Source organism: Drosophila rhopaloa, unplaced genomic scaffold (genome assembly GCF_018152115.1).
Source record: "Drosophila rhopaloa isolate 14029-0021.01 unplaced genomic scaffold, ASM1815211v1 contig_115, whole genome shotgun sequence".
In the NCBI taxonomy this organism is placed as follows: domain Eukaryota; kingdom Metazoa; phylum Arthropoda; class Insecta; order Diptera; family Drosophilidae; genus Drosophila; species Drosophila rhopaloa.
In genome coordinates this window covers 12,431,058-12,457,393 of record NW_025334990.1, presented here as the reverse complement: position 1 = coordinate 12,457,393, position 26,336 = coordinate 12,431,058, and the positions used below count along the sequence as shown (strand labels likewise).

At 42.5% G+C, this 26,336-nt stretch overlaps 1 protein-coding gene across 1 annotated transcript in view; it reads right to left on the bottom strand.

Annotated features, from left to right (window-relative positions):
• Window positions 1-438: 438 nt before the first annotated feature.
• The window catches only part of LOC108040610 (SH3 and multiple ankyrin repeat domains protein 1), a 67,866-nt gene continuing 41,968 nt past the window's right edge, over window positions 439-26,336 (bottom strand). Inside the window, 10 exon segments of the mRNA XM_017118131.2 lie at window positions 439-3,909; window positions 3,979-5,895; window positions 5,961-6,558; window positions 7,353-7,470; window positions 7,472-7,794; window positions 9,069-9,135; window positions 9,585-9,779; window positions 10,079-10,247; window positions 10,310-10,641; window positions 10,707-10,832. Coding sequence (XP_016973620.1) covers window positions 2,274-3,909; window positions 3,979-5,895; window positions 5,961-6,558; window positions 7,353-7,470; window positions 7,472-7,794; window positions 9,069-9,135; window positions 9,585-9,779; window positions 10,079-10,247; window positions 10,310-10,641; window positions 10,707-10,832 — 5,481 coding nt within the window. The 3' untranslated portion in view covers window positions 439-2,273.

Sequence of the window (26,336 nt, the reverse complement as noted above, 5' to 3'; positions counted from 1 at the left end):
CGTCTATTTTGGCGAAAAACCGACCAAAATGAAAATTTTGAGCTGTGAATGCCACTCGATTGGAAATTTTATAACGAATTCAACAAGGTATGCCATTCCAACATGTGCCCATTATTTCCCAGGTTTTTGATCAAAAAACCGATAAAAAAGTTGATTTTTCCGGATCTCCGGATTTCAGCATTTTTGATAAGGGGTTACATCGTCTATTTTGGCGAAAAACCGACCAAAATGAAAATTTTGAGCTGTGAATGCCACTCGATTGGAAATTTTATAACGAATTCAACAAGGTATGCCATTCCAACATGTGCCTATTATTTCCCAGGGTTTTGGTCAAAAATCGAGAAAAAAGTTGATTTTTTCCGGATCTCCGCAATTTTTCTTAAGCGAGAGTTCGACTAAATTGAAAGTTATCCCAATATTCAAATACAAAAGGTTTGCTATAGTTTTCATTCATATTTATTGATTTTTCATACGCATGTTCATAATACATAATTGCATATTTTACGACTTATGATAAATATTTCCATATTATTCCATTTGAAATACTTGCATTTAAAGGGTATGTGTGGGGTGTGAGCTTTAATCGTTTAACATTATCATGGGGTATACGCATATTCAGAAATCCTCCTATTTAGCGTTTGCAACACATTCGTAATTGCAGCTATATGTAATGAACCCATATTGGTAACTGCAAGTAGGTTTACATGTGTGTTGGACTTAACTGAGCACTCCACGTGGATTAACTAGGCGGTTTAACTTAAAAATTAACAAGCTTGATGGCTAATCATAGTTGTGTACATGTATGCTTGGGGTGTGGGGTGTGGTGGAACTAAAACAATTTACAAATAATTAGCAACTATTGCGAGAACTAAAAAGTGTGTGCTAAAACCTAATTAGATGCTAAATTTTCCAATATTTACTCGTATGTTAATGTTTATGGTTTAGTTTTAGGTTTTCTAACTTTTCAACACTTAGATGCTAGTGCTAAAGGTGCGGCCTGCCAATTCGAACGATTTCATTATATTTCCATCCAATTCTTGCAATACCTCAAAAAGTTTTTGTTTAAACAATGTAAATGCATCAATCGCTTGCGTGGTTAGTTGCTTTCTCCATTATAATTCATTCAGTATGTAGGCGAATGCTGTTTCGATATCTTCTGTGTTCTGTATGTATTATGCAATAAAATCAGCCTTAGTTATAATAATTGTTACTCGTGAAAACGCATTTATAAGTTTGGGTTGCCTATGACGATATTTGCATTAAGCGCTGGCAAATATTTGAGAACCTCTTTCAATACAATATACGTTACTTCTTCATCTTAGATCTCCTCCTGTAATACTCTGGCAAGTTAAAGTTTTTGTCTAAAAAAACAATTATACAAAAAATCTGTTAAAAGTAAAAATCTGTAAATTTTACTAGCAAAAATTTACGTTTTGTTTTCAATTTCGATTTTTTTTCTTCTTGTTTTTCTTTTCGATTATAAATTTGTCCGCCTATTGAAATATTTGTTTTATAAATATTTTATTTAAAAACATTATACGTTTTATTCATTTAGTATTTGTTAGTTTAGTTTAGTTGACTTGACTTGACTGGAAATTCGGCTAAATGCTCAAATTCAAATATTATTGTTACTCGGTGCAAATTCCGCCTCCCTGCTTTCTTTAGGCATATAAAACCTACGCTAGTTGTGTATTAGAGTAATGTTAATGTCGTTTAAATGTTTTGTGCACTAGTCGAACACGAACACGAATGATCAATGGATGGATACTGAATAAATGAACTTGCCTGGCGCTTGCGCCCTTTCAACATTACGAACTAAGATCGGATGTGGACCGAATTCCACATTGACATTTGACACATTGTGCAGCTCGAAAGCAAACTAAAAGAACAAATTCTAGAATGAAACTCTGGCGATTGCCTTTCAGTTTGTTTTCAATAGTAGGGGGTGTTGGGGATCGGTTAACTAATCATAAAATATTGCATACATTCTTGCTGTTCGATTACAAATAGCGATTAGTTGCTGCTCGCGGGCAGCCTACATAAATTTATATCACACGCAATAAATATAATAAAAGTAATTAAAGGTTTCGAAATCAAACAAATTGCAGTTCGAACATCCTCTTGCCATACATCAGATTTCTCTGAATTGTGTCTGAATTGTTTCGGGTGCAGGCAGTTGCAGTTATTCGTTGTGAGTGGTAATGACTGTTGACTAACACTAACTAACGATGTAACGATTTGGCAAACGGTTGATTTGATTCCCCAGGCTTAGTTTAGTGCAACCTATGGTGGTTGGCCTTGGGCATGGACCCCACGATGCGGACCCTTCCCAAGGTGCCCACAGCTCCAGCGCCAGCACCGCCGGACAGCCGCTGGTGCATCTGCAGCATCTGTTGCTGCTGCAGTTGCTGTTGCAGTTGTTGCTGCTGTTGCTGCTGCAGTTGCTGCTGCTGCTGCTGTTGCTGCTGCTGCTGTTGCTGTTGCTGCTGTGGATGATATTGGCTCGTTGGCAGATGCGGCTGCGGCGCGTGCTTGGCATCGTTGCAATCGCAGAACTGCGGCGGTGGCGCCAGCACCAGATTATCGGTGCACAGCTGCTGCAGATTGTTGTTGCCCGGCTGCACCGCAGCCGCCCCAACGCCCGGAACGCCAGCAACAGCGCCAGAGGCAACAGCCACCAGCTGTCCGCTGGGCAGCATGCCCACAATGTGGGCGGCCATCGGCTGTTGCTGCTGCTGCTGTTGCAGTTGTTGCTGCTGCTGCTGCTGAAGTTGCTGCTGTTGCAGTTGCTGCAGCTGCTGGTGGGGATGTGGGTGGGTCTGTGACGGGTGATGGGCCTGCTGGCGCTGGAGCGTGAGCTGCGAGGGCTCGCCATCGCTATCCGCCTCCAGGGGCGGCGGGAGTTGCATCAGGGATACCGCCGTGGTCCGAGTGGCTCCCCTTTGCATGGCAATTGCCGCCGCCTGTTTGCGGGTTAGCGAATTATGACGCTGGAAAGCCTTGGCCGGCGGCGAGGGACTCAGATCTCCGTCATCATCCTCCAGATCGGAACGCGTCTCCATCTCAGATTCATGGCCACTGCTGGTGCCCTTGTGCAGTTTCTGCTGATGCTTGGCCACCAAGGCGGCAGTGTTGCTAGCTCCTCCGGCCGCGGCGGCCTTCGCCTTGAGGATCTGTTGCAGGTGTTGCTGGTGGGCCATCTGCTGTTGCTGCTGCTGCAGGATCTGTTGCTGGGTGGCGATCAGCTTCTGGTTGGGATTCGACTGCTGCTGATGATGATGCACGTTGGGGATGCGTCCCAAAACCTGGGGGCTCATCACATTGCTGTTGATGTTGCTCTGTTGCAAGAACTTGTTGCTGTTGGCGACAGACACTTGTTGCGGTTGTTTGCTGCCCAGTTGCTGCTGCTGCTGTTGGATAGCGGGTGCATGTTGCTGCTGCACAAGTTGCTTCACCGTGAGTGTGGGAGTGGGTGCTGCACTTGCTCCGCCGCCTATGCTGATTGTGGTCTTGGCCATTGGTTTGGTGGTGTGGCTGGTGTTGCTAATGGGCTGGTCGGGAATGGTCTTGGGCTCCTCCACAATGGTCACCGATGGCTTCTTCTTGATGGTATCGGTGGGCTTTCCACCCACTGCCAGTGTCACACCTGTGGCCAATGCCACTTGTTCCTGCTCGCTGCTCACACCGGAGCTACTGTTGTCGCACTCATCTTCGCCTGGCTGCAAATGTTGCTGCGGTGGCTGGTGGGATTGCTGCTGCTGCTGCTCCTGTGGTTTCTCCTCCTCTGGCTTCTTGGCAAAACCATTTGGCGACGACTTTGACGTCTTGAGATTGCTGCGAATGCGCTGGATCTCCTCCACGGAGAGTGAATGGGAAATGGAGGCACTTCCCGAGTTGGAACTGCTTCCACTGTTGAGGTTTAAAATCAAAGATTAGTTAGAAATCAATATACATACTTTATTCGTAGATAACACTTACCTAGCCTGACTATTTCCACTTGTTTCGGGCACATCGAACAGTGCAATCTTCTCGTTGAGCTTCGTGTTCCGTGCCACCAAAATAGAGTTCTCATCCTCGCCATCTGACTCGCTGCAGCTGTAGTCCGGTTCGGGGATCGGAGGTGCCGTGCCAGCTACACTTGTACTGCCATTTCCATTGCCATTCTGTACTGGAGCTGGTGCTGCCTGTGGCGGCGGTGGTGCAGGCGGGGATTGAGGTGCAGGCTGCTGTGGTTGCTGCTGCACCTGTTGCACTTGCACCTGCACTTGAGGAGCGGCATAGTGAGAGGCCAATACTGTGGCTGGCTGTTGCGGTTGTTGCTGCTGCTGCTGTTGCTGCTGTTGTTGTTGTTGAGTTGGACGTATCTGCGTAGGAGCAGCATACTGACTGACTGGTTGCTGGCTGCCAGCGGATGTCTCCTGCGATGGTTTCTCCTGCGCCTGTCGCAACTTCCAGGCCATCACGTTGCGTAGCTCTTGCGGCGAGGCATAGATCTTGGCATTTGCCGAGGGATTGAAGCTGCTCTGGACGCCATCGATGGCGGCACTGGTCACCGCATCGTTCTCCGTACGCTTCTTCAGCTTCTGCTGCAAGGAGATGGTGCTCTCGTACTCCGAAACACTGCTGCGTGTCTCCACCTTGACCACTTGACCCACTGGCGGTGGTGGTGGTGGGTGATTGGGCGGGGGAAGCACCGCTCCTGCTCCTCCCAGTTTGAGCTCTCCTTGGTTGGAGTTCAAGCGTTGCAGTGAGGCATGCAGCGTGGCCACATCGTCCTGCGAGTGGTGACCCTTGCCAGCCGCCTGCCAAATGGATGAAGCAGAGCCGTGCAGCTGAGGACCGTGCAAATCGGGTGTGGAATGGAACCGCTTGAGGTCGCGACCGCCTCCTGCTCCGCCCGCTCCCACAGTGGGCGTGGCCACGGGCTTGCCACGAAGGGTGCCAGTGCCATGCTTGCTCCTCGCCGTCTTGCGTTTCATCTCCGCCACACTGCCGTAGACCAGGGGGCCACTCCTCATGGGCGAACCATTGGAGGCGGGCGGAGTGGCTGCTCCACTGTCCGTGCCCGACTGGAAACGGGAGCTGGTCATCATGGTGGCATAACGGCTGGCGTTCGCCGCACTGCCCTCGCCTTGCTGCCGCTGGAAGAGCTCCTCCAACTCCGCAGCCGTGATCCTACTGGAAGTGGGCCGTGCCTTGATGCTGGCCGTACGCAGCTGAACGGGAGTTCCAGGTCCCGTTTGGATACCACTCGGTGTGGGTGTGGCAATCGACTCCACCGAGTTGGATTTTGTGTGTGGCAATTCGTCCTCCTTCTCGCCTCCGTTCTCCAGACCAGCCACCATGGACTTGGCCCTGGCTCTGCCCACACTCAAAGTGGTCTTCGGATCCCTGCGTGGTGGCATCGGAGCCATTCGCACGCTGCCGCCGGAGGAGGATGCCCCAGATCCACCTGGACCCGTCATCTTCCTGGGCAACGTGGCGCACTGACGGTGCGAGCTCTGCGGAGTACTCGGCCCACTGTTCAAGTGCTGGCTACCCGCCCGAGCTCCACTCGGCAGGTACTGAGCACTGGCCTGCATCTGGTGGGGAAACTGGGGGGAGACCACAGTCAAGTTGACCAGAGCACCCGCCGAGCGGATCATCTCGACCACCTGCTCGTGCGAGGCGGAGGTCACGTCCTCGCCGTTGATCGTCAGCAGGAAGTCACCTGGACGAAGTCCCGCCATGTCCGCCACTCCACCTGGATCCACATCGTCCAGGTACTGGAGCGCCGGAAAGCGCTCCGAGGGACGCAGCTGCATCAGCTGGGAACTGGCCTTGGCACCACGCAGGATGAAACCGAAGCCACGCTTGGCCCGATGGAGCACCACTGAACGTGGGGCGTTGTAGGCGCTGTTTGGGATGAAAAGAGATTTGAATTAACTTGTTACTCTTATAAAGGAATCCCATTGCCTTACCTCTTCTTGATGCGCGGTGCAGTGGCGCTGCTGTACTGTCCCATGGAGTGATTGTTACTCCTGTTGTTCATGCCATTACCAGGAGCTCCTCCTCCGTTGCTCTCGCCCGGCTGCTGGCAGGATCCGTTGCTGGCCACCGAGAGCGACGGCGACTGGTGGGGTTGCTGGAGCAGAGTGCTGGAACTGCCGGAGTGTCCGCCCAAACTCAACTGTGGGGATCCCTGGAAGGAGGCGGCCGAGGAAGCTGGTGCCTGCTGCAGATGCTGCTGCTGCTGGGGAGCCATGCCCGTGCTGGCGGTCATCACGTTGGTGATGTGCTTCTGGCGCAGACTCACCTCCTGGACGCAGTCGGCCGGAAAGAAGCCGGACTGATTGGTGCCGCGCACATAGCCCTCGAGCAGGCCGCAGTCGGTGCTGCCCACCACCTCGATCACATCGCCGGGCTGGAGGCGAATGTGGCCCACGGTGTTGCCCACATATGGCTCCATGCACACCACCGTGGTGCTGGGGTGCCCGATGGAACAGGCTGCCGAGTCCGAGTTGGTTCCCACGCCCGACGAATCGCTGATTATGTCGCTGGTGTCGCCCAGGGATTTGTCTGTTCGGAGGAGGATGAGAAGGTGAGTGGGCTGTTCTCCGAGGGTTGGGTTTAATGTATATGAGGCAGAGGACAAACGACTGGCATGCAAATGTTTGGACACACAAAAGAAGCCTCCGGTTAAGTGGAGCCAAAGCGGATGCTGAATACGAATACTGACACAGTTGAAAATGGATAGATAAATAAATAAGGATGAGCCGAAAATCTTTGGAAGGCGTTGTTATAAATCCAGTAAAGAAAACGATTCGTAAGTGAAAAAGTAATCACAGCGATTATTCTTTCTATTTTTTTTTAAAGTATATAAATGAGAGCTTAAGTTGCAAGGGGATTTTCAACGAAATCCAGAGTATCAAAATTAATAAGCATAGAATTCAGAAATATGTTGAATTAATTCTGAGATCGAAATATCGATTATCAGAAAACGTCTTTCTTAAGATTTAAAATGTAGTAAACTTAAAGACTCTTTAAAATATATTTGGAAATAAGAGTATGGATTCCCTACTGTGATAATAGACATTTAAAATATTATCTGTGCAAGATTCATGGCAGAAAAATCATGCAATTTCAGTTTATTCACATAAAGTCTACTTAAACGCATGCTTGAAATATTAAAGAGTTTAAAAATGCATAGTTAAGGCTAGAAGTATACTTATCCGTTTCATGAAGATCTATTTATTATAACTATTTACAAAAATAGAAGTCCCCACTTTTCTCGACCCCTCGCAAACTTATAATAAACTTAAACTTAGGCAAATGCAAATGAGGTCGAACCGAAAATCAAAGCCATTCCTCACCTGTCACAATGCTGATGTCGTCCTCGTGGGAGCGGTGGCCGGAGGAGCCCTCGGAGAGGCTGGAGCTGGCGGAGCTGTAGGCCCCCAGCATGTGCTCCGAGGGGCACGGCGAGGGGGGGGCCGTGGAGCTGCAGCGTGTGCAGGTGGGGCAGCTGCTGCTGCTGGTGCAGCTGCTGGTGGTGGTGCTGGTGGTGCAGATGCTGTTGCTGCTGCTGATGCTGATGGTGGCCGGCGAGGTGCTGCTGGTGGTTCTGATGGCTGAGCATCAGACCAACACCGCCAGCCCCGTTTCCGTTGGCGGCGCCATTCGAGCCGACCATCGCACCACCGAAGCCACCTCCAGCCGCTGCCAGCAGAGCTGCGCCGGCGGCTCCGTTGGCGCTCAACCACCCGATGCCCGAGCGGCGCTTGGGATTGTAGCGCGGCGGTCCGCGGAAGGGAACTGTATGGTGATCAAGGATATTCGCTTAAAATGTGTGTGATTTGGTTGGGAGGAGTTAAGGAGGAGGAGTGGTGGGGTGGTTGGGTGTTGGGGTGGTTGGGTTAGGGTAGACATAATGTTTTCGGTTAAAGTTGGTCGTCAAGTCTCGCTGTCATCGGAAAACTTTGTTGGGGAAGTAGACCTTATAAAACCAAGAATATAATTTATACGAGAAAAAACATCACTCAGGAATATAATTTAGTCTAAGACAAACCTTTCAACTACAGAGCAAACATTAATCACAAATTATATTCTTGATTTTAAAAGGTAATTTAGTTTTTTAGCACTTAGTTTAATTTTTCCCAATGCCCACTATCCTGTTCGTTTTCTACTCAATCTATGTTTGGGACATTTTATAATAAAAATAAGGATTAAAGCAAAAATCTAAAACCCTAGGCCAAAACAGAGTACATGAATATTCCGGGGATTTATTAACACACTTTACTTACATTTACTTACTGCCATTTATCGAAGGTTAAGCGACTGTGATAAAAAGCAAAAAATGGAAGGACATTCTACTAATGTCCTGCCCACATAACAAACTGACTAGGAAATGTGATATATGTAGGTAAGTATGATAGAACACTAATAACATTGAACAAAACATGGAACAAGAACAGCCAAAATATTTGGAGTGTGGCATTATCAAAACTATTTGATTCGAATACATTTACGGAGCAAATATCTCAAACAAGCAAATGCAAAATACGAAAAAGTGTTTGGGTAAAATATAGGTTGCACTTTATATAGATTTGAAAAGGAGTACAGATATTTATATATATATACGAGTAATATACATTGATATGGGGTAAAGACCTAGATGATCAATTTGGATGATTGATTGATTGATTGATTGATTGATTGATTGTTGAATGATTGATAGATGATATGCAAGTGTGTTCAAAGAGAGAGAAATATATATATGAAGTGAGACGCACAAAAAGCTCATGGGGAAAACTGATTTGAACTAAGTGGAAAAGGAAACTATTTTTGGATGTGACCAATATAATACGGAATTAAATAGATTGAGTAGAGCAAACGAATTTCAAATAAAAATCTTAATAAAAACAAGTATAAATTAAGAAGGTGCTCCAACAAATCCGAAACACCTTCCTTTTGAATGGGATTTTTGGTTTGAGTTTGATGAGTATGAAGTTAGTTCGGTTGCGAGTACGAGTCGAGTGTTTTTCAGGTGGGTGAATGATGGAGTGATATTAAAATAGGCAACTACTTACCAATATCCTCCGATTTGTAGTTTTCAATGATTTCAGCCAGCTCCAAGTTGCCGGCAATGACAGCCACCTATGGGAAATAGCATTGGATTAAAAAACCGGAATTCCAAGAACCAAACCAAGTTAATAAATCAAAAACTAACTTAGTTACTAAACTGAACTACAAGCATAACTACAGCAGCACAAAAGTACCAACTTACAGACTACACACTACAAGTTATCAACAAAATTCAGTAAGTTTTTGGTTCCAGAGAATACACAGAGAAAATATTTTGCATTTTGAATTTGTTTATATGCGATTTTACTATCGAAAAATATATCAGATTGGCTAAAAACATATTAGTTTGAATCTTGTAATACTTTAATAGGGTTTAATATTATTATAATCTTAATGGACACCAAATTGTATCTCATAACCAATTCAATTTAGTTCCCTGTCGTAAAACTTTTATTGCAGAATTCCGATTTGCTAGATATTTTTCTCTGTGTAGGCTCTAGAGTCTACACACTGGGCTTTACCTGGTAGGGATTTTGATTGGCAAAGTTCTGGGCGCCGCGCTGGGCGCCGCGAAAGAGAAGCATTCTAGCACAAGCCTCTTGGTTGTTAACAGCGCACACATGCAGCGGACTATTGCCGGACGCATTGCGGCCGTCCATGTCAGCACCGTAGAACAGCAGGTGTTCCAGGTGCTGCACCAGGCCGTGCCGACAGGCCTACGGATCGATCGGGTGAACAGTGGGCGGAGACAGCCAAAGGATGCAGCAGAGATGCATATGCCAACCCGCGGGTTACAAAGTATTAGCAAGCGAATTTGATTTTTGTTTTTTGGTTGTTTGGTTTTTGTTTATAGAGTTAGAAAAGAAGAGTTCAAGAAAGAAGAGAGAGAGAAGAGAATTCAATCATTAATTGGCGTTCAACGGTTTTGGGCCAACACCATTTCACCGGGGATTGGCTCGGGGTCAAAGCGGTTGCTGTTACGGATCGCCAGGGTCAAGGACCGTCACCGACTCACCTGATGGACCTCGTTCCAGCCCTGACTGTCCTGGATTCCCAGCGTGGCATGGTCGTGCAGCAGGCTCTCCGTGATCTTGGCCTCGCACTTCCTGGTGATGGAGATGTACAAGGGAGTGATGCCACGCCCATCGCGGTAGTTTGGCGAGGCTCCTAGTTCGAGGAGGGTACTAAAAGATATTGAAAGAATAATAAGCATCTTTGGCATATAAAAATAAGGCTATCCCCTTACCTAACCGCCTCCAGGGAATCATGCTCCACAGCTCGATGCAGAGCAGTGGTTCCATCCTTGGTCCTGTAATCCAACAGAGCACCACCGTTGACCAGAGCAATAAGCAACTTATTCGGTTTCTTGGCTCCCGTGGCCACTGTCAGCGGAGTATCTCCGCTCTCCGAGCAGTGGAAATTGGGATCCAGACCCTTGGCACACATCTTGGCTATCTTCTCCACATGTCCGCCATTGATGCAGTCCAGAAAACGCCGCAGATTGGCACGCGTGTGTAGAGCCTTCAATTGGCGTTCATCCAGGGTCAGCATTTTGTACACTCGCCTTTTGTACTTGAGCTAGGGTTTGGGGAATAGAAATAAATTAGAGGAAAACGTGAAAAAATGCCTCGTGCCAGACTTACCTCCAAGTAGCCCACGGGTCCGTTGAAGGGATAATCGCCCAGGCGGCGTTCTTCGTCCAGGAATTTTCCCGCCTTCCCATTTGCGGGTGGGGCAAACAGGCCATAGTTGAAGCTCTCCTTGAGCTCCTGGAAAAAAAACAAGGAGGTGGGAGACATTTAAGTACGTGTGTACACTGCTGAATCAGGTGCGCCATTGACGTGCTCAAGTCGTGCGAGTCCTACAAAAGACTTCCGGCCTAGCAATTGCTCAACTTCCTCCTTGTACTTATGCACATATAAAAACACTGCCAGAAAAAAACTAAGAATATTTATTTGCTGAAGAAGAACTTTAGAACTCTTGGTTGAAATCCCTAAACAATTCTAATTGTGGATTGTTGATACATTAGATCATGTTGTATATATATTATGATATGTTGTATCATAGGTTTTATCTTTAGTTTGTCTTTCTCTCTTTCTTAAAACATAATATATATAAACTTAAATATGCATTACCCCTAATATTCGATTGTGTATTTCAAATTCTATAATATCTAATAAATTACAAATTTTTCCCAGTTTACAAATGAGTATTGCCTGCTTTTGTGTATATGTGTTGTATCCTTTACAATGTCCTCGCTAATGAGCGCGTGACTGCAGCGCCAACTATAGGACTATAGGACCACCAACATCCAGACCCCAACAGACATTCTGGCATTCATAATTCACCGTTGCCTTTAAGTGGCAATTTCTCGTTTTAATTAAACAAAAAAATTTCCCAGCACCACCGCTCCATTTTCCCCAGTTCCCTTTGCCACCCCGGAAAAGTCGGTCTATGATGCACAGACTCCCAGAAAATGTCTCGAGTGTATAACGGGTTTGACATTGCCGCTGCATTAATTATGCAAAGTGCGTGTGTGCACACACGAGTCTGTGTGTTGCTTACCGCTTTTCCGTGTTCTATTTGCCTTTTATTCCCCACGCCCTTAAGTGCCTCCGAAGGCAGTTCCATGTTGCCTCATAATGTGCCAAATGTTGCCATTAAAGTGAACAGTTTGTCTCGTGGATCCCTATTCTTGGGTGTTAGCCAGATGTGTGGAAAATGGGGGTAATTGGTGGAGGAAAACGGTGTGGGGGAAATGGCAAAGGGCTTTTCTTCCAATTAACTATGATAATGCATTGTCTTGATAGTCGATAGTTTCGCCAGAGTAGTTTTCCAGATGCTTTCGCATATTTGATCACATTTAAGTGGTTAATGGTTTGAGTTGGGAATAGAAATAGATGATTAATAATAATATTGTCATAGTCTAAAAAAAACTATGCGTTCAACAAATGAAAAAACTTAATTAAATAATACCTATCAAATCTTAGTCAGATAATATTACTGCTTATTGTTATTCAGAACTTTAGATCCTGGTCTTTTATTAAAATTCTTAAATAAAAACCAACAAGTTACAGCTTATTTGCATATAGCAAGGCAATATCTGAATGCTATTCCGGCTACATGCACTTTTTCTTTCCAGTCACGTTTCCGAGACTTTGTTTATATAGTTGGATCCCCGGTTTCATATGCAGCAGCCCCTTCTTCATAAAGCCACCCACCCTTGGGTACATAAATTTCAACCACACAAACTAACACGCCCCCAAGTAGCAGTTACTCCCCCTACCAGTCATATTTCCCATCCCCAACTCCCTTTCGAAACAACAAAACACGTTAACGGCTGTGCGCCAAATGGATTTTATGGCGCCACCCTCAATCCTCTGCCCTTTGGACCGCTCCCATTCCCCCGGCGGCTTCTCCAACCCTCATCCTTTGGCACCCTGGGTCTCAGTTACAGTCTCAGTCATGCACATGCAAATTGCAGACACGTCGCTGGCCTAGACCCCAACAAAAACAAGGAAGGTATGGATAGCTGTTGAGACCGAAGACTTAAATACCTTACAAAAGAATTATTCCTGGTCTTCTACTCTAAAGTACTACTGCAGAATACCCTTAAACCTTTTTAATTGCATTACATTTCATTCTTATCTCCTTTTTTTCCTTACGGTATTTTAATTGAATGAAACCCTAATCAGGATTTTTAAATAAATATTGTGAAATATAATCTAATTAAAAGTTATGGGAGCCATTATAAAAATAAATAGTTTAAATTTGAAAACAATGTAAATTAATCTAGTTGCCCATCGAAAATATCGTAATGACAGTTAAACCAATTTGAGATTTCTTTGGTGAATTATATCAACAAAATACACAATAAGGAACTCCTTTTTTAAACAAAATCTCCATGCCATTACAAACTTCTCTCCAAGATTACAATACCCTCAGTAAGGGCATAAAAAGAGCAGAAGGGCAGGAAGGGATTCCAACTTTCGGATTTGGGGGTTGCCCTCCTGGCCGAAGGGAATGCTCAGAGTCAAGTTGTTTGCGCAAATTGCATTTTTATGAGTTTTGATTTCGATTTTCCAATCCGTAAGACGGCTCATAAAATAGCGTCGACATTCGGTGGGGATTACAAAAAGGGGCGATGCGGATGCTGTTTGGAAAAGTAATTTAGAACTTGTGCACACTTTTTGGCTTTAAAGCACTTTTCAAACTGTTTTTGCTCATTTTGGGGTTTTTTTCTGTGCGACTATGTTGGCTGCTGTACGGTGGCCATAAATTCACTTCGGCTGCAACAAAGTGGAGCAGGCGGAATGTGTATTCGACATATTCGGTTGTATTTTTGTGGCAGCACGAGAAGGGGCAGGTGGAAGGTGGTGGGGCAATGTCCATAAATCATGGAGGAATTGCAACTGCAGGCAAGTAACATAACCAGCAGACCCAATGGCCCTCCGAAGGGTATAGAAACAAATTGCAATTTGCATGAAATTTACAATATTGCACAGTTTGAGAGACGGCTTGTAAAGTTTGAAAGTCTGGTAGAATTTGTAGCAAGGCAGTTTGAGAGCGATGAAATTAGTTTTGAAGTCATTTATAACGAGAAGAACGTGTCTGAAACGTAAGAACGAATCTGTAGATAAATTAATTTAATTTACCATAGCTTTCAAGCGATTATAATAGATTAAACGCTTGAAAAGAAAACAAGATTAGCTGCACAATTTCAGTAAATTTGCCATAGAATCTATTTCCTCAAAAGTATTTCATGCGAATAAAATATATATGTATTTGAGCTAAAGCATAACATGCTAAGCTCAACCTGAAAAAGACTAAAAGAAGAAGATAAATGAATAGTTAGAAACTAATGAAAAATGTTTCTTTAATGGTTTCCCATCGTAAAGTTAAAAGCATCCGTAAAATTCAATTTTAAATCAGGTCAAGTACCAACATAAAACATATTTATTTTCAAAATTAAAGACCCAATCACAAACAGTTGAAGAGTCAATGGGTACCAAGCGCGGTTGGAATAATTCAATTCAATTCAACTGCAAACGCCAATCTGCATGAAAGGTACTTAGTCGCACAGTTGGAGAGCCACTAGAGCGCCGAGTGAGTAGTGAGTGTCAAGCTCAGATGCGAGAACTCAAGTAAATGTCAATGCGATGTGTAATGGGCGCTGTGCACTTGCTGCCAGCAAATAAGCGACTTCCTGTTCCAATAAGAAATACTCGCAAGAGCCCGAGGCGACTCGGCCAACAACAATGCGAGCAGCAACAAAAGACATCATTGATAAATTGTCAAACAGTAGTTGATGGTGATGCTGGACTTGTTGCTGCATTTGCTGCAATTGTTTTCTCGTTGATTGAAAGCAAAACGAGAGGGAAATAGCGGCAGGTAAGCGTAAACAGTGCCAGCAAAAAGTAAACAGCCAGTCCGATGGACTGGACAGCCTCCAAGCATGGAAGTGGGTCGCCGACCATCTGTTGTTTTTCTACACGGAAAAATGTGAATTTTTTATTTTTCTTAATGAAACCGATGTTTAAACTTTAAACGTTTAAAGTATAAAAACTTCTCAATAACTTTCCATCGAAAATATCTCATATCGATAAATATCGAAAATGTAATTTTATAAGCGGTTCTACCAATTAAAATATCACAATTTATTTATCTCTGGAGTTCATTTTAAGTAGTATGGCAGCCTTAAATAAGATTTCATTGTCTAACTACTTTTACATACTTTGGCAATTGGCATAAAATTGTCAAAGATTTCTGTGGTTAGGTTTCTTTGCCAAAAACAGTTTCCAAATCAATTATCTCAATTTTTTCGGTGTAGCTATAATCTCGTTCTATTGCCGCAATTAGAGTCGCAACCAACTCAAAGTTTGCAGTCTGCAGTTTTTAGTTTGCCGCTAAAGTCACGGCTTGGATTTGTTTTGGTTTTTGGATTTTTTCCCCCAACCACGGGAAACTTGGTGGCATGGTCGAGCTCTATACATTTATGGTCTCATTAGTGTCAGCAAATTTTTTATGCCTTAAAATTTGGAACATTTTTGTTTGGCATTTTGGCAAAGCAAACCTACAGTTTGGAAGCCATTGGAGCCTCCAACTCCCACTCAAAAGGTATCGAATGACCAAAGTTCTGAGCCAAATGAGTTGACAAAGCAGCAAAGTGATAACGGAAACAGCAGAAAAAAGGCATAACCAGAAAAAAGATGCTGCACCATGGGGCAAATAAAAAAAATGATGGCCAATAAAATTACAAGCGTTCCCCAAGCTTTTTTGAATTAATGGTGCTTAGTGGTTTGCAATTACTAAACAAATATTTACTCAAAGAGTTCTGCTTTGAAGTTATTATCCACAAAATTCCAGTCGAGGGTTCTACTTTTCAGTAATTTTACCTTGGCTCTGGTTTACTTTTTTTTAACCAATGTTTACACACATGCGCCAATATTAAACAAATGTTCCATTTGTTGGGTAAACACGTTTTCTAGAGCACATTAACTGCGTCAGACTTTGTGAATCATTTGCCACTTCCTGCTCATTAGTTCCTAAGAATTCATCTCTCCAATTCTTTCCACCTAATGCTAAATTTTGAATTTCCTCGTTTTTTAACCGACATTTAGCGTTTCCTTTGCCATTGTGCTTGCATCTTTGGCATGCTCTGTGTTCTTTGTTGTGGAAGATTCTTCGATTCCGCTGATGTCTGGTCTTCTCAAGTTGCAGCCCAAGAGGCTTCAACATCAATTTATATAATCTGCCAACTCGCACACACACAGAAACCCGGAGACCTGGGTCTGGACGTGGACTTGGACCTGGACTTGGTCACATCATCTTATAAATTTAGCTCGTTTGCCGAAAGGGAGCAGAAGGCACCAGAAGACGCGATGTTGTGGTTAACCGCAGAGCCACTTTGAATCGCAGTTTGGAGCCTCGAACAATGCCGCCCGACCATCGCAAACTTGAACCACACACTAAACATTTTAGTCAAATATTTATGACTTTTAATTAAAACATAATCCTAAGATTGATTCCCAAACTTCAAAGAAATCAATAAAGATTTTTTAACTCAAAATTTGAATATAAACAAAATCGCTTTTCACTGTAACACTTTCGGGAGCATTAAACGAATTTCTGTATAATTTAGATTCTAAGATTACCTCTTCCAAAATTATATTTATTTCTTTCAGTGCCCTGATGAGGAGATGCGTTTTAAAAACTGGTTTTCAGCCGCGGTTTCTGTTCGACATTCGCATTCCTATCGGTCGAGTTCGAGTGTTTGGTAATTTTGCGACGCTGAACTTGGAATGGTTTTGGGTTCGGTTTGTTTGCCCTTACAGATCGGCTTCCTCCCCACCTTCCTCGTTACCCTTTCATGTGACACTCGGTTCATTCGGAGCTTATTAATTTATGCGTGCAGTGACAACGGATTGCGGTAATTAATTTCAAGTTGATTGCATTCTGAGGCGCAGTTCAATTTATCACGTTTGCTAAGAACTCAATACCTGGCTTATTGATAACTGAATCATTGCATATTTCTTTCGTACAGAGGAAAAACTCATCTAATTTTAAATATTGGAAATGAAAATTTAAAAATTATTAATAACTCAAGCTACACAAAAAATAAAAGTAACATTTTATTAGTATCAACAAATACTTTTATGTAAGCTCAATATCCACATTATTTATAATTAAGTTAAAACTTAGAACGTGACCGATTTAGGTGCTATTTTCGCTCAGTGCACAGATCGGATGACTCCTCTTTTTCCCGCCAGGAGGTCAATGACGTGTCTTCCGCCTGCAGCCATTCGAGCCGCTTCAAAGTCAAAGTCAAAGCCATTCAGCAACAGAAAGTTTACAGCCTTACAGACTTATCCGAAACCATCCCATTTGCTGGCTGCCTGGAACCCTTAGGTTTGCTCTGCATCTTCCTGTTCCCCGTATCGTTATCATGGATGTGGGGATGCAAAAGGTGGCTGGAAGGGAAACTCTGCTCCGAAACTAGTTTCGTTTGGCTAGATTTTCGTGGGCAAAAGCTGTGAGCTGTGAGCTGCTGCTCCTGCTTCTGCTGGTTGCCTCCTTTTAGTTGTCCGTCCGAGATGTTTGTCTTGTCATGCCCACCTACAGCATCAGAATCGGTTTTTTGCTAACATTGCCAAGCCAAATGCACCAAAAAAAAAAGTGGTTTTACATTATTAAAACAAATCTTCATATTCAAAAGCTAGTTTTGAACCGGTACAGGTTTTGATACGGTTAACAAAAGTAAATAGTAAATGATAGTGGTTAGGTACAAGAAAACTAGCATAATTACATTTACTCTACAAAAACATTTTATGAACAGGGTGATTTGGCCAATTTTTTTGCAAGTGAAGCGAAATGTTCTCGCTGAGGCGTGGAAGAAAGTGTTGATGTTGAAGACTTCTTTTGAGGACCCCACCTCATCGCATCCGATCCAACCCACCGAACATTTATCAGAGTCAAGTGCATTGAACTTGCATTCGCCGACATGAAATTTATTTGCCCACTGGGGGCGTGGCAGCGGCGGCACAACGCCCATCAGCCATTCATATTTTTTACACCCAGATGCATTTGGACAAACACAGATGGGAGCAAGGGGGGGCGCGAGGGGAGTGGTATCTAGGGACAAAAGGACATTGACAGCAAGCGTCGAAAGATGAACTAAAACTGTAGAATAGAGAAGAAAAAACAAAATATACGAGAATTTGCAGAAATGTAGTGCCATGCTAAAGGATGTGGACAAGCTCATGATGATGCCACAGAAAACGGGGTTGGGGTAAGAGCAGCATAAAACTTGTGAATGCAGGTGACAGGCATTTGCAATAAAGCTGCTATCTGCTGCAAAATGCCAGAAGCGGGCCGAGAAGGGGGCACGTCACCTGGAGGAAGAGAAAGGAGACCTTTCAGAGATTAACCGTTGACAATGTTGCACGGAATGCAGCAGTCCGTCCGAAAAGCGAGCTTAAGAGCCAGCAGCATGACAGAACCATGTTGCCAAGATATTTCCCCGTCGGTGGTATATGCCCCATCTGGCGGGCTAAGTGCCGTGGAGTTTGGGGTTTTCCGGGAGGAGTGGCCAAAGTTGGGAAATGCCTAGCCAAACCCACACTTTAGCTTTACAGTTTGACAGGAAGTGGAATCGAAACAAGAACTTATAAAAGCATAGCACAACAAATTCTTTGGGTACATTATGTTTCTTTTATAAGTAAGCCAATTTATAGTTTTAAAAGCACTGCAAACATAGTTTTTTGGAAAATATACTGTTACTTAAAACTTTCTTAAATTTGTACCTAAATGGTTTTGGTATAGAATTTCTTTAATATTCTACAAACAGTCTTCGCAAGAAGAATTTATGGTAAAAATTGTTGTAATTCCTTATTAGTCTGCCTATATTTCTTCAATATTTTGAGCCTGTTTATAGTTAATACCTTTTCGCCCCCCTTAGCAGCAATATCATTTTACATTCAATTTTTTTTTCCAAACTAATGCAGTTAGCCTAAACAAATTTCCAACGGAGACTGCACCAGAAGGGAAAATCAATATTTACATAGACACAAGACCCCAGACAACAACGACTACAGCAAACAAACAACACAAAAACAAGCCAACGCAGACATTAAAAACAAAAACACAAGCCAACAACATGCATCCATCTAAGTATGTAGGGATATGTATATGGGATATATACGTGTCTGGCGATTATGACTGCCTAAGAAGAGCTCCCTGCAGCTGAAAACTGGAGGCTGGAGAAATCCCCATCTCGGCCTGTCTAGGCTTAAATCTAACCAGAAACATGCGACAAATTTCCGAGAGGGGAGGTCCAAGTGTAAAGCGTCTTCCAAGGTTTTTCTCGTTTGGGGTTAAAGAACGGTGGAAATGCTTTCAGCATTTTCATATTCCTACTCACGAAGGGAGATGAAGGGAAACGGTATTTGGCTGCATAGCAAACAAACAAAACAAAATATAAAGGGGTATGCAAATAAAAACCAAGACGACGCCAGGATACACTTGGTTAGGGGTTCTTAAAACTTTTAACAGCTATTATACAGAAACCTTTTATATTTCTTATAATAATTCCAATTAAGGAATCAAATGTTAAATGTAAACGACTTTAAATAAAGTTATGTATGGACAAGAATGCATTTTTTCTAATAATTTATACAAAACAATTTGTGATTAAGCCCAGCTTCCAAGATTTTCTAATAAAGTTTAATAACTTTACTAGGTCTACTTTATTTTTTGCATAGTAAAGCCACCCTTAGCCAAGAATCACAAGGGTGGCTAGAAAAATTTTATGAAATATCTGAGAGAAAGAAAAAACCCTGGACCGCTTTTCCAGATGGCCGAGAGTGCATTGGCATCTGGCACAGCCGGCAGGAAGGAAAGGATGTGTAGCTGGCCAGTAAAAACAGTCAGTGAAAGGTATTAGAGAAGGCCCCCGGACTGGCCATTTCCATTTCTATGTCAAAGTCATTCCGCTGGATAATGTAGAACAATAAAATGCGCCACTAAACGATACACGACACACAACAAACAACAACAAACGACACGAGGCACTGAAGAACACTGAACGGGGCACCATAATGATGATAATGATGCCAATGATCGGCAGTCGGGGAGACATGCGCGACGTGTCCGACGATTCTTTCACTGACCATTTGCTGAACACTCGAATTGCTAATCGATTCGATGCCAAACGTGCTCCATGCTTAACCGTACTTAGCCGATCGGATCGAGGCGGATCAATGGATCCGATCCATCGGTTGCATCGGTTGGGAGCCAAAGCCATTCCCCCATTGGTTCTGGCCACTTTCTTTCTCGACTTATTTATGTCAGCGAGTGGAGTTCTGTTCTGTTCAGTTCTGTTCTCCACTCCATCCATCCGCGTTGCTGATTACTTGAGCAAACCTTTACCGTTCTCGGTCATGCATAAGCAGGGTAATTTCGGCCATTAAATGAATTATGGCCAACTGTGTAAGAAGCATTCGCAGAGCCACGGGAAAAACCCACCCAATTTGTTTCCTTTGGGGGACGATATACTTAGCCACCCTTGAAAGAAGCGAATGAAAATTATACATTTCACTGCGTAAATAGTAAAAGCGCAATCCTCAAGGAATGTGGTTTAGTTTTTGGGGGTGGCTAAGCAAAGGTTCTCTAATGACAAACCTTGGAAAATTCGATCTATTTAGGTAAGGAATTTTCATTTGAAGTTGTATTGTAATATAACAATAGTTTGGGTGCACAGAACAAAACATTAGGTTAATATTATAAGTTGTATTCCGACAAATAATTAAATTATCTGTATTATTAAGAAAGTTTTGATCTTATTAGGAAAAAAAAATTAAATATTATCTTATAAGAATATTAAGCAAACACATTATAAGAACAAATAACTCTATATAATTTGCTTAACATATTAATACTTTCCATTTAAAGCAATGTAAGTCAAATCAATTGAACTTAGCTTTAAACGCTCTACAAACACAAATACCTGTATCAACTTAGTACCAATTTAATCATCGGCACTTATGTATTAACATTCGTTTCTGTCTATTATGTTTCACCCTTCCCTTTTTATTTGACCATCTATACATATCTAAGCCACATTGACCTGTTTTCCGACTTTGCTCTGGGACTAAAAAAACTACTCTTTGGGACCGCTGGCGATGCTGGCAGCCATTTGCCCAATCAATGCAACACCGAGCGGACAACGGACAAACGGACAACGGACAACGGACAAGCGGACAAGCGGACAAGCGGACAAACGGACATCGGACTACGGACATCGGCTAACTGCAAACAAGTTGGCAAACAAACTTCCGTCTCAGTGCACTCCAACACTCCAACAATTGCTGAGGCTCCAGCACGCTGACTGATGCCGCTCAGTGCTGGCAGCTTATTGTGACCCAAATAGACTGCCATCGGTCAACTGGCAGCCAAACGCCACAGGAAAGAAAGCGCAGCAGAGGTGTACTCTGTGGATATATCAACAAAGATATAGACAGAGAGGGGCAGCCATTAGCTGAGTGGCTGGGTTGATGTTGATGTGCAACTGCAACTGCCACTCGGCTGAAATCAACCTCGGTTGACAGCTTGGGGGCTGAGCCCTTCAAGCCGGCATCAAATGATCAAAAGCCGATCAGAGAAGATCAACTCAAGACAAATGAGACCTTCGCATTGGTGTCGTATTTCCAGATAGACATTATTATAATATTATTTATATATATAATGTGATTTCCACATTTACGCTATTGAATTATAAAATAATCATGTTTCTTAAATTGCTATTTGCTATAAACAAGAAATTGAGCACACTTTGGAAAGCCGATGTTGATATAACCTTGCAGATTTTACTAAAATTAAATATTGTATTTCTTATTCAATGCTTAGAAACAGTAAAGCCGTAATATGACCAATTTTTATGCAGATTTTTTTAGAGAATCAAAAGCATTGAAGGGAAATAATAATAAACAATAGCAATGCAAATAAAATTAAAACCAAAATAGTAAAGATGAAACGGTAAAAAGTCAATAAAAGCTTTTATGTTTTCATATTTTGTTAATGCTATCTCATAGACAAAAGCATATCCGGAAACTATGCAACATTGATTCAGCTTGTGGTAAAGATTTCTTTTGAACAGAAGCAATTAAGTATACGCAGCGTGCGCAATCTTTTAGCAGGCCAATTAACGCCGAGCATGTGGCATGTGGCAAATGGAAACTCACTTCATATCGTTTCCGTCCATAAACAAAACCGCAAAAAAGCTTTGAATTCCCGACCACTGCAACTGCAGATTCAGGTGTGAATTAAAAAAACGGCGCAGAAAAAAGATATTTTTAGGCTCCGCAAACATACAAAAACTCCTTGGCTGATAAAACCCAGGTGCTGGCCAAGTGTGAAAATTGTCTTAAACAGCTGGCCCGAACTACTGTCAACGATTAGGAGTTTTGTGTATTATCTTAGTTTTCGGATTTTCAAGAATGGTACAGCAGGGCCCAAGCCATGTGCCTTTGTGTTCGGTGTTCTGTGTTCTGTGAGGCGGATTGTCTCAATTTGAATTCTTGCGGGCCTTTTCTAGTGGCAGCAACTTAACGGTAAACGGAGGCAAAAGGGTGCCCACAAATGGTAAAAGCAACTCCAATGCGAAAATTTATGCAGCCATGGAGCTAAAGTTGCAGCTGCCATGGCAAAAAGTTTTCTTGGCCGTTGGAAAAAACTGACCGCAGCCATATTTGACAACGGAACGTGCTCTGGAAGTCTTGGCCCCCCCTCCGTGTTCTTGGTCCCATTCTCGTCCCCATTCCGACTGCCCACTCTGCGATCTTGGCCCAAGTCTCGGTTTCAAATCAATCTCTGGAGTGGCTGCGGTCTTGTGGCCCTTTATTTACGGTTCAGCTGGATTTTTAGAGGTGAACGGGACACAAATTGCATCTAATGATGAATTTGTTTCACCTGAAAATGGAGCAGTATGCCCGGGAATGCTGTTCCCTCCGTTATTTGGGTCAACATTGGTCGGCAAAGTGCCACTTGTAATTAGGGAACATTTCGAGATTGGGCTTGGGCCATAAACACATGGCCAGCAACTTTAGTTTTATCAGCTGACCATCGAAGCCACCTAGGATCACAGACCCACAGCCAAGTGTTTGGGGAGTCTGCAGCCACAACAAACATGCCGAAGTGCTGGAAAAATGCTGCCAATTGCAAGGCACGAAATCTCACAGCTCGTAAATCGATGGCAATTCCCTGCAGAGTCGAGGGACATATCTACACAGGAAGAAATCTGTCATTGCCTATCTAATCGGTTAAACTGTAGATACATATATACCATTTTAAGCCCTAAGCAAATTTCAGAAGCTAGGTCATTAAAATCTCGGTTTAAAACTCTGTCAGTAGTCAGTACTAAAGATTTATTTGAGTTCTCAAGAAGTTTTGTTATAAAATCTCAAACTAATGGACAAGTGATTTATTTCTCCCATATTTCCAATTTTAATTTCAATAATAGTTTGTGAAACAAAAAGTTTCCATTGGAAATAAAAAAAATGGTATACTTTTTCCCTGTGTAAGACAAACCCCTCTGTATGTTTTGGGGCGTCGCCTGGCGCGCGAATTATGCCACCAACGAGCAAGCAAATGCGAAATCTTTTTTCGGCTCACTTCGCTTGTTTTCCTCCTCTAGCCGCGCCAACTGCATTTTTCACTCTGCTTTCTGCCAAATTGCAATTGGAGACTTTGCCAGTTGCAACTCGGAGCTAGATACTTGCAACTGGCGATGCTGCACGTGCGCCGTATCAGAAACGAGTTTTTGCTACTTTAATTTGGCCAACCGCATGGTGGCAGCGGCGGCTCGTATCCAAAAAGATAACTGCTGGCAGGCTGGAAAAGCTGGAAAACCATGCTGAAGGACATTTGGTGTCTATGGCAAATGAGGCGGAAAAACTGCGAGAAAACAGAAATTGCCACAGACCGAAGCACCCAAAAGAAAGGTAAAACAAAAAGCCAGGCAGATACCACAAGAAAAATCCGAAAAGAAGATAAGAATACCTGAAGGTTAAGACTCTGTGTTACCTTTCATCTTTATGAAATTATTTATATTTTTACTTTTGAAAATATAGAAAACAAAAATTAGTTAAACAAGCTCATAGATCTGACCTAAAATTAAAGTCTATTCCGATTGTTTTTAAATTAGTGCCTCGTAAATGCTTTTGGCATTTAGTTTAAATGTTTCAAAGTTCTTAAGTAAGTAATACACCCCGAAACTCTTTTACAGGGAATAGCTTGCCTTGAATACGGAAAAACGAAGGCAAAGGCAACTGTTTGGAAAATTGTATCGAACTATCTGCGGCTTGTTTGAGTTTGACTTGCAGGCTGTGTTTTCCTTCAGCCGACTGGCTCCTTCGGCCAAAGTCAATTTTACAAGCAATGAACTCGAGATATTTTCTGCGATCCTCATTGTGTTCCTCTCCTCTTGAGTTTTTCTGCATTTTTGCTCCGAGCACTTTGCTGGCGTCAAAAGTTCTTTTCTGTGGCGTTAGTTTCAACTAGGGCCGAGACACGCCCACTAAATTGCCAGCATATTTGCTGCCAAAGAGATGGAGAGCTGGTCTTACTCAGGCCCTCCCGTTCCCCGACTTTGTCGCTTTGGCAGTACGTTAAAATAGCTCAAGTGGTTGCAGCTAAGCGATAGGAGGGGGCGGACGAGAAAGAGGCGTGGCGGCGGTAGAGGGGCATTCAACCTAGTCCACACACTCACATTCTTTCGTTCCTCGGTGCCTTTGGCACAGTTATGCCTGCACTGAGAACAAACAGATGTACCTAAATTTGTAAAAGGAAATCTCAAGATAGGTGAATCAAGAAATAAATAGGGAAATAATACTATACAATGTTAAAGGCGTTAAGTTGCTTAAGTGTTATCTTTTACAGGGTCACTTAATCAGTTGGAAACTTTGAAATAAATTTATTATGAATAAATAAATAAACCATTTAAATTTGTAACAAAAAAGAAAATCTTGAACTTTTATGTCATTTAGAAAGTATTTTCAGGCATTAAAATCACTCTTTTCGCTTGTCCTTGCTTAAATAAATTTCCAATAAAATGTTCATTTACTTTAACCAGTTATAATTCAATTAATAGAATATATGGAAAATGGACTATCATATTCCGAACTACTATAAATAACTTTTAATTACTAAATACTCAAGCTTTTTTTGCTGTGTGGGCACTGGTGTTCTTTAAAGGCTGAGTCCGCATTTGGACATGAGCTGCCGAGGAACTCAGGCACCTTCTCAACTAAACTCAAGTCGACTGGATTCGCACCAATTGAGCTGTGATTTAAGTACGCCATAAATGGTGAAGTGCGAGATTGAGATACTCGAACACTTCAATTTGGACCTGGCATACGGGTTCTTACCTGCAACAAAAGAGAAAGAGAGGAGGCATGAGATAAGTTTGCTCAATAATGGCTAATCGTTAGTAATATGGGGTCTTCACAACAATGCTGGTATTCCAGCCACCCTCCCCCCCAAAATTCAGATCATCATAATTATTATATCCGTTGTGGACGATGTTCGAGGGTTTACCACCCGCTTCAGTGCTCAATTCAAATATACATTCTATATTCACATACGGCGGTTTAAAACAAATTGACGCAAACTAATGAACATAATCTGCAGCCACATATACACAGTCACCGGAAGTGCTTCATTGTTCGGCGTTGGGGCGTCGGAAATTGAAAAGCAACCCAAAACCAGCATCAAATTTAAATTTGCAAAAAAAAAAAAGAGAGAGAGAACAAAATAAAGTGAAGCAACATAAAAGTCCCATTAAAAATTTAGTTAGAGGGCAGCTCAAACAGAAATGGCACACACATGAAGAGGAAATTACATTTATGCGAGTGTTTTTTGTGTATTTTTGGAATTGAACTTGCGTTGTTCAATTTGCCTGCAACACTTGAGCGCTCTTAAAACGCTTTAAACTTTCCGCGCTGTTAACATTCGTAGTTCGTCACCTCGTTTGTTTGTTTTTTTAGCGATTATTTCATTTATATTTCATGGTTTTTTTGTGATTTTATTAAACAAGCAAAACTTTTAATTTAGTGAACGATTTAAGAGGTTTATTTACCTTCACAGGTGTGGTAAAACTTTGAGAGTTACAGTATTTACACAAGTATTCAACGATTTATTATTTAGTTTTTTATTAAAAGCAATTATTTAGCATAAGCTTATGGTAATGGATTTGAAACCTGTAAGTTATAAAGTTGGGTAACTTATAATCATTTTTAAAACGCCAACTCAAATGCATATTTTAAATTACTAGAAAAAGCTGTTTTTGCGAAAAGAAAAAATGACTATATTTTTCAAGTGTTATTATCATCAATCCAGAGTTAATTATTTTCTCTTTGAAATTTTTTTTTATAATAACTTAATTCAGTATAATATATATAAGCAATTTAAGCTCGATTTTAGATATTATATTGATTTTCAATGTTATTGATTTTTTACTATATATGGTTACAGTGATGCATTAAAAAAAATCACAGTTTTAAAAGGACTGTAACTAATGGTTTTGTTTACTTTCTGCAATTATCACTGGCCTTTATTTGCTGACAGTTTGACTGTCGCTAAGGGTGGCTTATTTTTTCGCTAAAATCAAATCACTACAATTGCTGTTTGCTTTTGTTCGAGCCGTAGCACTCCCTCATGATTTTTTTTGTTTCGCTATTATTGTTCAAGTCAATTACCTCGCTTTATGCAACTTTCATTGA